General features: G+C 36.7%; 1 protein-coding gene across 11 annotated transcripts in view; it reads right to left on the bottom strand.

Annotated features, from left to right (window-relative positions):
- Positions 1-7,271: 7,271 nt before the first annotated feature.
- The window catches only part of LOC135206942 (adenylate cyclase type 1-like), a 352,691-nt gene continuing 347,144 nt past the window's right edge, over positions 7,272-12,818 (bottom strand). For all 11 annotated transcript variants that reach the window (XM_064238463.1, XM_064238460.1, XM_064238457.1 and 8 more), the window contains one exon: positions 7,272-9,221. In XM_064238463.1, coding sequence (XP_064094533.1) covers positions 8,887-9,221 — 335 coding nt within the window. In that variant the 3' untranslated portion in view covers positions 7,272-8,886. The remainder of the gene's footprint in view (positions 9,222-12,818) is intronic.

Consider the following 12,818-nt stretch of genomic DNA (forward strand, 5'->3'; position numbering starts at 1 on the left):
GATAATATATAGTGTGTGTGTGTGTGTGGTGTGTGTGTGTGTGTGTGTGTGTGTATAGTGCATATGTATTTATATGTATGTGTTGGGGGAGCACCACGATGTTTGGCCACGAAGGAAATTTGGAGATATTCATTTGTCTGGATATCGCTCAAGGAAGTTCGTTATCAGTTGGTGCTATAATTGTTATCCACAGGTTTATGTGTATTAAATATTGTCACAGAGAGAGAGAGAGAGAGAGAGAGATGACCGTTGTTGTTATTACACTAGGTTATTTGATATTAAATCAATAAATGTATATACTGAGTTGTTATTATCAGTAGCCAAGCTGCAACTGAAGTTGAAGCCGAGCGCGCTGTTACCACGGAAAGTAGTTGTGGAAGCTTTTTATAATTTAGTGCGAAGTTTTGTATAATTTATAACGTACTGACTTTGCACTGTAATTTTTTATTTTTTTTTTTTATATGTAACGTTTCAAAATGTCTAACTGGCAATATATATGTTATCACTTTCGAGATTATTCATACCCATAGTATTTTTAATAACGTATTTTGGCCAAATCAGCCGTAGGTCACAGATCGACATAGTATCATTGCCGTTGTGGAGATATGAAGCCCTGATTAAGTTGACAGCGGAATAAGTATTTGAATTAAGGGGAATTAATGTGGAATAATCAGCTCAATTTAATCCGTATTATTTCATTTAATCCATATTATTTCAGAATTCATGCCCATAGCAGAGAGAATATCATGCTATATCAAAGCCACAAAGGCTTGACATGTTTGAGGATTGCTTGAACATGATTTTGCGAGGATATTTCTCCCAAACATTTTTCAGAATGAAAACAGTAGTCCTCTATATTTTCGTCAGTGAAGGTCGTTGTTGCGTGACTTTAAATAAATGAACGTATCTACATTTGTTGTGCTGCCGTTTTCTTTGATTTCATATTTTCTCCGGACTTTAACGGTAAATGATTGACAGCACCAGCAGCAATGTTAATTATCAAGTTGGTGGATGTTGTAAACATTCCTCGGTAATATTTAGTTCTTCGTTATAATTTGAACAAATGACCAAGCTATTCGTGATTTTTAGGAAAGTGTTATTGAGGTCGCTATTGTTTTTTATTCTGTTCGGAGTCCTTATAAAGTAGGGCTTCGTTTAATTTGTCTAGTCTCCTTGACGGAGGAAAATATAACGGTCATGAGAGACGCTCTTAAATTTCCACTTGCCATTAATTAAACGATTGCCTTTCTACTACTTCATTATTCCAGTTCATAATTGTTTAACGTTCATTCCGATATACATGTGGTCGCTGTCACTTCGCTGCATTTAGAGATGTTGCCGGTGAACATACAACAAAAACGCGTTGGTAATATAAACAAATTCCCTAAGCTGTTTCCTCTGTGTCCATGCTACCAGATATGACGAATGACTCACGAAGACTGAGATATGCCAGTTATGAACAAGGAAGCGTAATGTCAGGAAACCCTACGATGGACGTCACATACCACAGCTTTCACGCAAATCAGTCTGTGAGGATTGCGATGCACATATTAGGAAATAAAACATCCAACAGCATTACTGCAGGCTGTCTTTAATTGGCTTTTGCACGCTAGAATCCGTCGTGTACCCGTCAGGGTCCAAAGCTGCTGGGCCCGTTCCGAACGATGTAAACTTGGCCTTTGAAAGTGGATATAGAATTTTTATTTTACTATGTTCTGCAACTACTTATTTGTGGTCAGCGATATACACCAATTCATTTTTATCAAATAATGTTAATCTATATTGAAAAGAAATAAAATGTATTAATACAAGAAATTCTTAAAAGTCTAGTCTCGTACCGCGGAGGCCAATATTTAAATAAACTTATGAACTTTACTCCTCGACCATTAGTCGTTGGACGCGGAAAATATTTATAGTATATTGCCTCAACCGTATTATTTTGGACTAACGGATGCAAATTGAGATTAATTCCCGGCCCTATTACACTTTCGCCTGTCTAGATCTTTATGCTGATGTAACCCAGCGTCAGTGAGTAGTCTCATTGTTACAAGGTATGCGAACGTATACACATCGTATTTGTGCTCCTTATATTCCTTTATTGGGAGTTCGTTAGAAGTTGCATTCACTTGCATGGATAGCTGTTGCGCCATATTCCTCCTTTAGAAGTGACCTGAGGGCAGATACTGTTTCCTCTTGTTGTGTGCCTGCCAATTGGATGTCTCGGATAAAAGAAGATTCGTGTGAGAGCTGTATCAGATACGGTTGCGGGTCTAAAATTCCACATTGCCCATGACTTTCTCTTCTGTAATTGCAGCATTAATTCTTTTATTATCCTGGTGATGAGTACGTTACTGAAATGGTGTTTTTACATAAAAATTTCCAACAGGGCAATAAAGCGTATTCTAACATAGAATTCCCGTAACTGAAGTGTTTGGAATTGACCAAAGTATGAACATTGTTACCTAATGATCCGTATATGTATCAGGCAATAGTATTCGATATTAATTTCTGCTCAGCTTAGGTTTTTGTACACATTATTGCTTGCACAAACCGCTCTTTTAAGTTTTCCTTACTACCCACTGTCATTAATTATGGGATACCCAGTGGAAAGTTTTTTTTTTTTTTTTTTTTTTTTTGGGGGGGGGGGGGTGATAACGTACGGATGAGTAAGAAGCACCAACTCCAATGGTGAAATAAGAGTAAATCACAAGGAAACCGGTTTAAATAAATAAACGATAAATGAAAATTACAAGGGAAGGTGGTAATCGTTAATGAAAAAAATTGAATACAATCTGACCCAAGTTTTCTAGGTAAATGATAGATAAATGGATCCTATACATAAAATAAATTCTTAAAATATATTTTACTGTTTACATTATAAAATTAATATTTGAGAATCAGTAAATCATTGTAACATGCACATATGTATGCACACACTCATTCGTATGTGTCGTGAAGTTCATGGAGTTATAGTTTCGCATTTTTGTTTATGATACAGTATTTCATATTTCATTAAAGGATATGTTCAGTACTGAGGGGGATATATATATATATATATATATATATATATATATTATATATATATATATATATATATATATATATTTTGTATTACAAGTTTAGTTGATTTTAAGCACTGTATGATTAAGACAACAGTATGCAAGAGAATATTTTATCACAGTTGATTGCATTTACAATTAAGTATTTTTTAATGCATATTTGAATACGTTTAGTTACAGTAATTAACTCTACTTGTGAATTGCCAATGTTTCCCCTATCGGTATAAAGATAATAGGACAGCTTGAATACTGTGAGAGAAAATGGCCGTGCCCGAATGTAGGGGAACTTGATTTTTTGCATGTAGTCGTAAGCCGTATATTTTTTAAGGGTAATGTTGTAAGATTACTTTGAAATTATATTAAAGTGTTTCAGGATGAAAGTTTAAGGTATATTTGGTGTTTGAACTATTAAAATAGGCAGTTAAAAGCATTTTTAGATGGGGTACCAACTTATTGCAGATTTTACACCTTAGGGGTGTAGCGCTGTCAGTACACCTCATGCAGTGCACTGTAGGTATTAAGGTTTTTGCAGCATCCCTTTGGCCTTTAGCTGCAACCACTTTCATTCCTTTCACTGTACTTCCATTCATGTTACTTTGCACCCTCTCTTTTGTTTCATAGTGCAACTGTGAGATTTTTCTCATGTTACACTTTTAAAAGCTTTCTACTCTCAACTTCCCTTTCAGTACTGAATGACCTAATAGATCCCAGTGTTTGTCCTTTGACCAAAATTTCACAGTATATTCCATTCCATCGGCATCAAGAATTGTAAAAAAATTAACAAGAATAGCCTTTTGACTGGAAGGAGCATCTCTTGAATCATTTGCAGTAGGAGGTGAGGTTAGTACTGTCGGGTCACTTAGGCATTACCCTTTTGAACCCCTACCTGCACCCACTTCACAGCCTTTTACTTTACCTTTATTCCTACTTCCTTTCCACTATCTTGCTGTCCAGACTATCTACTACATCTTTAGTTGCTAGCTTGGTTTTTTCCGGAAGTCTCGTTATTAGATCCTTGTATCTCATGTCATTTGTTTTCTGTTTCTCTCTCTCTTAAGGCCCGTCCACATGGTCAAGCTTTGCTCGCCAAACTCTGTTCGATGTGATGTCAGAAGCGGAGAAACAGCGGATAAGGTTCTGACATTTCCCACTACTGGGTTTACCACAGTAGCAAGTCAGGTTCTGGCAGCTTTAGCAGCATGGAGCATTTACTTAAGTAGCAGGTACTGGTTATCTATTGGCCACTGCTCATCAAGGAAGAGAACGCCAGTTGGTTCTTCAGCAGTTTGGAGTATTTGCTCGGAGTAGTAGTGTTTGCTACCAGTTGCATTCTTCTGATGAAGGATGGATGGTGGCTGAAGCTTGGTCACCAGTGGAATTCCCTATGTGACAGCAGTAAGACTGTTGTGACGTTCGTCTGGTTGGTGCATCAGAGGTTGGGATGCAGTTTGAGTTCATCGAGGGATTCATCCTTTATCAGTAGAAATTATAATTTGATTATTTATACTGCTGGATTTGGGCGTTTTTCATAACATTATTTGAGAGGCAAGTGTATGGCCCAGTTAATTTGTACGGAGCTGGTTTACTATTGTTCTGAGCAAATGTATGGCTCTGGATGTTTTCATATTTATTTATGACATGCTTTATTATTCTTTTGAGCAAGTATATGGCTCTGGGTGTTCACATTAGTTTGTGATGTTGGGCAAGTGTATGGCCCTGGTAATTTGTTTGACCTGCTTAATTATTTTATGAATATGTCAACTACTGCTTTTGTGCTGTGCTTATGCAATGCTGCTGTTGGGCTGTTATTTTTGTAAGGCAGTATTGTTCATTTTGATTATGTTTTGGCTGAACCCTCGACTCACTTGTAAATATGTGAATTGCTTTGTATAGGATATAAGTTTAATGAACTAGTTATAAGGTATTCTGTCTATTTATTTTGTTCTCTCCTCCTTGTTTTGCCTTTGGACTCCAAGTCTCCCCAGTTCCAGTTTTTTTTTTTTTTATTAAAGAACCTGTGGAACTGTAGATGGTTCATTACACATCAAGCAAAGTTCATCGGGCATAGCTCGACCGTGTGGACGGGATATTACTGTTCAACCACGCCGAGGGCATTCTGGATACTACATGCACCGTGACCTGGTATAGATGCCAATAGTCCCTGGATCTCACAAGTTTAATTTTAATTCTACCAGTTTCCAGCTTGGCGCTAGTATTATCCTAATGTTAAGACCGAGGGTTTGTTAGTTATGAAAAATACAAATTGGTTAAAAATTTGTCAGTTTTCAGTCTTAAGCACTTAATGGCTGTAAGGGTCATAGCAGATTGCTTCGTTGCCTAAATTTCATAATTCATAACTCTTCTTTATCTCTGTTTTTAAAATTCCTTTCTTTATCTCTGATTTTTAAAATTCCTTCAGCTGGCAAGCTTAGGTCTTCTACAGTTTGGTAATTTTCATTCAAGTAGTTTTGGACCTTTGTTAGACAGCCATAACAACTGGTTTGAATTTTTGGATTGGCCCTAATGAACGAAGCAGCCTAAAGAACCAATGACTCCCATGAGCATTTTCACCTGAGAAGAGCTTCAGCATCATCTGGTTTTGATGGCCTCGTTAGAAGTTTGAGAAGCACAGTCTTCACATCCAGTGGTCTTTATAAGGGTTTGTCCACACTGCAGTAAAACAAGCATATTTAAAGCAACTCATCTCCCACACATCTCAGACAGGTTTGAATACATGTCAGTGACTTATTTCTAATTGTAGTTGGTGCTTCATACAATTGCTAAATATTTCTTAATTTGGGTCGTTAACTTGTTTTGAACCTAATTGTGATTTAAATTGTGATTTATACGCAAGTTACTGACGTATGTTTCACACCTTGTGTATACTCCTGTCATCTTGTTTTGATGATCTAATCAAATATTAGAAATGCTTGGCTTACCTTCCAACCAACACTTTCTGAGAGGAAGCAGTTTTCTGCAAACAAATTTGAGCCTCCTTTGAGTGGAATTTAATTCTTGTGCTTTGCATAACTTAGATACTCATAAGAATGGGTACAGTGGGCCCCACGGTTTCACACGTTTCACATTTCCGGGGTCCACTTAGTCATAGATTTTTGTGGAACATAACATGTAACATATTTACTTTTCCACTGGGGAACTTTCACCAATTTGCAGATTTTTCTTTGGGCTGTATTTCTAAAATTATTAATTAAATTTTTTCTTAGAGCAACATTTGTGTTCACTAATATACATAAAATGCAGGCGCAGAACAATGCACAAAGTTACTAGGCCAAAGAAAACATGCCTCTGATTGATAGGGGATACTTAAGAGTAACAGTTGTAGACTGCAGCAAAAATTATGAAATTGATATATAATTGAAATTTAATCAGACATATCTGAACAGCTGCCAGATTGAAGAAGTGATATATAACATGAAGAACACACTGTTTGCCACTAACCAGCTGTTATGATATTAAGACACCTCTCTCAGCCTGTACTTGCCAGCATTCACAAAGCCATTTTTGGAGTTTTTAGATTGTCTGGTTTTCAATTTTTTTATAATTTAAAAAGTTTTTCTTTTGCATTTGCAGAGATTAATAAAGTTTGTTAAACTCAATTCACATGGATAAAAAAAAAAAAAATTGGTCTCCCATCCACATATCAAATATGAGTTCTGATGAGGAGAGGGAAAATTAAGAAATTGGTAATTTGCAGTAAAAATCCCTTTTCACCTGTATACCATGTGATGGTAGAATTCTAAGGTGAAGGGGGTCAAACAATTTTACCACCAGGCGTCTAGTTATTGTTTTCTGTAATTAACCCAAATTGGGAAATCATGTTATCAATGCACCACTCATGGTAGAGTGTAAGCATTACTAAAGCATTTTGCATTGCTTCTTTGAACTCTAGCTGTCCTCACTCTTTAGTCTTTTACTTCACACCTCCATTCCCACTTCTTTGCTTCCATGTTGATGTCTAACATCTTTATTACTTCTTAGCAAAGATTTGGTATTTTCTATCAGTTTCACATTTAGATCCTTGAAGTTCACTTAATTTATTTTGTTGATATCTTTATATTGTTGTCCAACCATTATCAACTTCTCATTGTCTTAAGCAGTAAATAGCTGAAAGTGCCCAAATGCTTGGCTCTACAGCCTAAGTTTCATAAATCAATCAATCAATCAACCTTTGTGATAAATATGAAAGGTTACTGACTTGTCACAGTATATTTCATATGTTTAAAGTAACAGACAGCAACACCCCTATGAATAAGATAGCCATTTATCATACAATAAAAGATAAAGTGAAGAACTACCAATTTTAATCACAGCCGTCTAAAAATATTAAAACATTTCTAAAGGATTTACTAAACACTCTACAAAAATAATTTTTACTCTCAACTGCTTTAACTTAGTCAGTTTTATTACAAGATTACAGAAACTGGTTTGTTACATAACTGCAACTAAAAAAAAAGAAAAAAATACTGGCATATTTAACACATACCTTGCAAATAAAGAACTTTTTATTAATGACTTCTAAACCAAAAGGTAAAAGTTATTTTTGAAGAATTCCAGTAAAATTTTTAGCTGCTCATACTGAAAATATTGAATAGAGAAGTTGAAATATTCCCTATTAAATCTATAATTTCAAGCCTAGTTAAGAAAGAAATTTCAGGATTTGTAGAAGTCAGTGTATTTCAATTAAGCTATAGAAGTAATCAACAAAAACTTTATTTATTTGACATTAGGTGTAACAAATGGGATGATTATTATTAATGAAAAAATATAGTCATCTTGATAAGAAACAGCCCATACCATCATCTTTCTTGTCCACAAGTAGTATAAAAATTACCAAAGTAAATAGTTTTCCAGGTTAAACCTGAGTGACTTTTTCAGACAAATTACTTGCAACAAAATAACTTTAGTTTGTAAGATTAATAATGGTTTATGAAGCCAATACAATTTGACACACAATTACCTCATTACTACTGTCTTGTTAATTTTTTCTATATGAAATAAGAAAAAATTCAATTTCAAAGAAAACATGACTAAGTTACATATTATTACACAATAATACAGTATAAACATGCAGTTTTACTCATGAACAAAGAACCTGATGTTTTGTATATATGTAAAATATGCATATCCTAAATGCATTATCGCAACAAAGACTTTGAAAGATCCCCATCAACAAGATAATGAAAAAATGTTTTGAGTTGAATGTGTGCATTATTAAGCAATTGATTACCTTTTAATATATTGCTCTTTTTTCCAATCTATAACAAACTTTATATAATTCAAGTTACAAGTAACAATAAATTTCTATAATCTTTCTCTAAACTGAGACTTATACACACTCAAGACATTTATATGTGTTCACAATTTAAACATATATTCTAACAACCTTAAGCCATTGCTGGCACACTAATGTAACTTGAAACATCCAACATACAATACAATCCTCAGGCTCATTGAATAATATAATCCTTAATCTTTGCATTTCAACTTTACTATTATCACAAATGTTAACGACTGAAAAGCCATTGTTCAAACAAATTTTCATAAAATCACTTCTTCAAGTGATATATATATATATATATTATATATATATTTATATACAGTACAATATTTACAAAATGTATTGTGCTTTTCTTGAACAATACCACGTGAATGAAACTTGAGATATTGCGGCTGTGCCACAGATATATGAGGGGGAGTTAGTTGCCATAGTAAAAATACTTCCATTTCTTCACATAGTACCGAGTTGTATTTTTGTCTATACAGTAGTTTCAATGCAGTAGTCTTCCACTAAGGACTTTACCCAATATCATACATCACTATCAACATCCGTTTCACTTCTAGGCTGACCAAAGTTTCTAGTTATGCTTTCTGACATTGATCTAATATTTTGCAGATTCATGCCTTCAATACCATCAAGATCAACATCAGAAAGAGGTTCTGTGTCAAATCCATCTGATGCCATTGCACTAGGTCTGTAATTATCATATTCTGATTCATAATAGGCATTAATCTGATCAAATGATATAATAGCATCTGATTCAAAAATTCTAGAAGAAGCACGCGAAGACATACTTGTGTCATCCATATCACCATCGTACTGGTGAGGGTCATTGTATATGGAGTTAACATCACTCAAAGCACCTGAAAATAATAAACTATAAAAAAGTGAACATAGGAATTCATGGCTATTTAAATCTTATTTCCTAGCACTAAAATTAACTAATCATAGTTTAGTAATACTACCTTTCTTAATCATAATTTAGTAATACTACCTTTATTAATCATAGTTTAGTAATACTACCTTTCTTAATCATAATTTAGTAATACTACCTTTCTATTATCAAGAATGAAAGTATTGTATACAATTACAGACACTTTATGCTTCTTCTTCTTCTTCTTCCCAGCTGGTTCCCATTTTTATATGGGGCCGCCGTTTCGGATGAGCCTTTTCCACTTATTTCTATCCCGCGCTTCTGCCTCATCAATTCCCTTCTCATGCAAGTCTCCTCTCGCACAGTCCTTCCATCTCTTTCTTGGTCTCCCTCTTCTTCTTCCTTGAACCTCCATCCCCATAGTATGTTTCCCATCTCCTTTCTTTGGATATTTCCACCACCTTAGTTGACCCCCCTATGTAGTCATTTCTGATCATATCCTCTCTTGTCACCCCAGACATCCACCTAAGCATTCTCATTGCATCCACATCCATCTTCTTCTCCTCTGTCTTTCTCATGCTTGCTGTTTCCGTACCGTACAGCATTGCTGTTCTTATCACCGACTTGTGAAATTTTCCTTTTAACCTCAGCAGTACTCTTTTGTCACAAAGAACTCCAGAGGCTGCTCTCCATTGTTCCAGCCTGCCTGTACCCGATGTTTTACTACTTCTTCCATATTTCCTCCACATAACAAAGGATCCCAAATACTTAAAACTTATCAACTATTTGTTCTTCACCAAGCTGAATACTTTCTCTATCATCCCCCTCATTGGTGGTACACACATATTCTGCCTTGGATATACTTATTCTCATTCCTCTGTCCTCTAGTGCTGGTCTCCATCTTTCCACTTTCATTTCCAGATCTTCCCTGCTCTCTGCGCACAGAACAATATCATCCGCATACAATATGTTCCATGGTACTGCCTCCCTTACTTCCTCTTTATGATTATTAGGTAAATATTCAATGAAAAAATCCTTCTGTATGGACTGATTGGTTAAAAAAAATATTTCATTGGTTAAAAAAAATGTTTTATCACATTACAATGTTAAAGGTTACTGGTCTCAAAATGCAACCAATTTCCTGTCTTTGCATCTTCTTCTCTAACAGATTTTACTCCCTCTCATTTTCTATTGCTTCACCTGAAGATCTTTAGAGAGGGGGGGTTTAAAAGATGTTGTAATTGATGTTGCTGCCCTTGACCCCCCCCCCCTTTTTTTTTGGGGGGGGGGGGGGGGTGGCGGCTCTTTCCCTGGGGGAAGGGAGATTCCTCATCTTCATCTACATCTTCCTCCTCCTCTTTGTCATCTGTTCCGTTCATCCTTGTCAGAGGATGGAGGAGGAGGGACTTCACAGCTCCTCCAAGCAAGAAGATTCACTGGCTCCTCTCCTCCTAAAGGTAATCCTTGTTCATCCAACACAACCCTGTCAAACCTGTTCCCGCTTCATCTAGTGCTGCTTCAAGCCTTCTTGTTTCTTTGCAGAGTCATGCTCCCTTCAAGGCATATGGCCATGTGTCTTCCACCTCAGCCGATGAACCTCACATATGTCCAGAGAAGTCTCTTCTAAGATCACCATCTATGGATAGGACTTCTTTGCAGTTTTCTGTTATCTCATCTTCACCTACGCATCCTGTTCAAGGCACAAGTGTTTTCCAAGGTTGTAAGAAGGATAATACAGCTCCTATCAAGAAGTCAACCATAAAGAAATGCTCTTGGGATCAGGCTCCCGTCAAGAATTCAATTGTGAAGGAAAGCTCTCGGGATCAGGACCATTCTCCTCATAGATCTCTTAGTCCTCGCCCTCAATCACACAACCGTCTCTTCAATGTGGGTCAAGAGCCCTGGATAATTGCGTAACCATCCAAAGCCATCTCCTCCCCGTTGTTATTCTCCCTCACATTCTCTCAGAAGGGACCACGATCCGCACTCTCGATCACACGCCCTCGAGTCATTGTTCTTGTAACAGGAGCTCTGCACAGTTGTGTAACCAACCACAGCATTCCGCCTCATCATAGTTCTTGCTCCTATTCTCAGACTGAATCAGGATCAGGACAAGATTCCTTCTCGTTCTACAGCTATTCAGGCTTCCAAGAAAGTCCTAGGCCCTGAGCGAGCCTATGTTCCAGTGGTGAATAAAGATGTTTTGACTTTCTCCGAGTCAGTTGACAGGCTGGATTATGATCCCATGGCCAGGAGGTAGAAGATGAGGACAATCAAGACTTTATGGTAATCTATGGCGAGGTTGTTGAACTCATTTGTGGGTATAACAACCTGGCTGGGGAGAATGTGGCAACCACTTCAGACTCTCTTCGGGTATTCAAGTCCTGCTTGGGCGTAAGAAAGAGGCAAAGACGTGCTGACTTCATTCTCAATCAAGCGAATTCTCTTGTCTCCATACAGGGCAATAAACTTTGTTCCAGTAGGTCTTTCAAGTTGCTCCCTCCAATGTTTCCTCGGTATAGACATTTTTACACAACCCATTAGGAGGTGACTCTTATGGAGATGACCGCTAAGTCAGCATTCCAAGCTTAAGTGTTTTTATACGGGTTTCAACTTTTTGCCTGGGGGTGGGGGGGGTCTGGTACCCATCCCCCACGAATACAGGGGAATACTGTACTCAAATTAGTTGTCATCCTCTCACTTATTGGCAGATTCTCTCACTAACCAAGTTGGTAAGAATGGAACGTGGTCAAGTCAGGAGTGTTGGCAATGTCATAAATTGATTGTAATGTTACTGACAATAAAAGTATGTACTTACAAATTAATCTAAACAAAAAAACCATGCATTACAAGTTTTCTCCAAGACAAAACATCACTCCTAATAGTATAAATATAAAAATAAACACTCATGCTGAAATAGTAAAAAAAAAAGAAAAGAAAAAAGAAATAAATAATAAGGAAAGAGCCATCATCCTCAACAACTGTTATCTTACAATATACTTCAATCATAAAACTATCATCTCAAAAATGCCAAATTTGAATTTCTCCTAGATATACAAACGAGCCATTTATATATGGAGTATGTTTTGACGCATGTGCTGGATTGGCTGTGTACTGACCAACTAGGAGGATACATAGGGGGGATGACAGGAGATAGATGATGCCCAGTCTCGCCAACTGATGCTACCCATTGTACTTTTGACAACAAAGCTGGTGTAAAAAATAAAAACAAGGAAACAAAAGCACGATGGATGAGGTATGTTACCTCGCATATGAGAGTCCTGGTTGTATACATTGGAAAAAATGCAAATTACTTTACAAATCAGGCATTTGTTCCAATGGGGGGTATCAACACTATGCTTTAAATATATGGGGAGACACTTCTTAGGTGGGAAGTAGTGCCTGAAGGCAAGGGTGAACACCAAACCCAGATGAGAATTGAGTCAGCAATAAGCAGGAGAGCTATGAACATGCCACCATGGGCACCGCTCTGTGGGATGGGGTGGCACTGTGTGATCCTGCTCCTTACCTAGTGAACAAATCTTAAAGGGAACCTAGGCTCTCTCCTGAAGAGAATGACTCTACC

Source organism: Macrobrachium nipponense, chromosome 31, assembly GCF_015104395.2.
Source record: "Macrobrachium nipponense isolate FS-2020 chromosome 31, ASM1510439v2, whole genome shotgun sequence".
NCBI classification, from domain to species: domain Eukaryota; kingdom Metazoa; phylum Arthropoda; class Malacostraca; order Decapoda; family Palaemonidae; genus Macrobrachium; species Macrobrachium nipponense.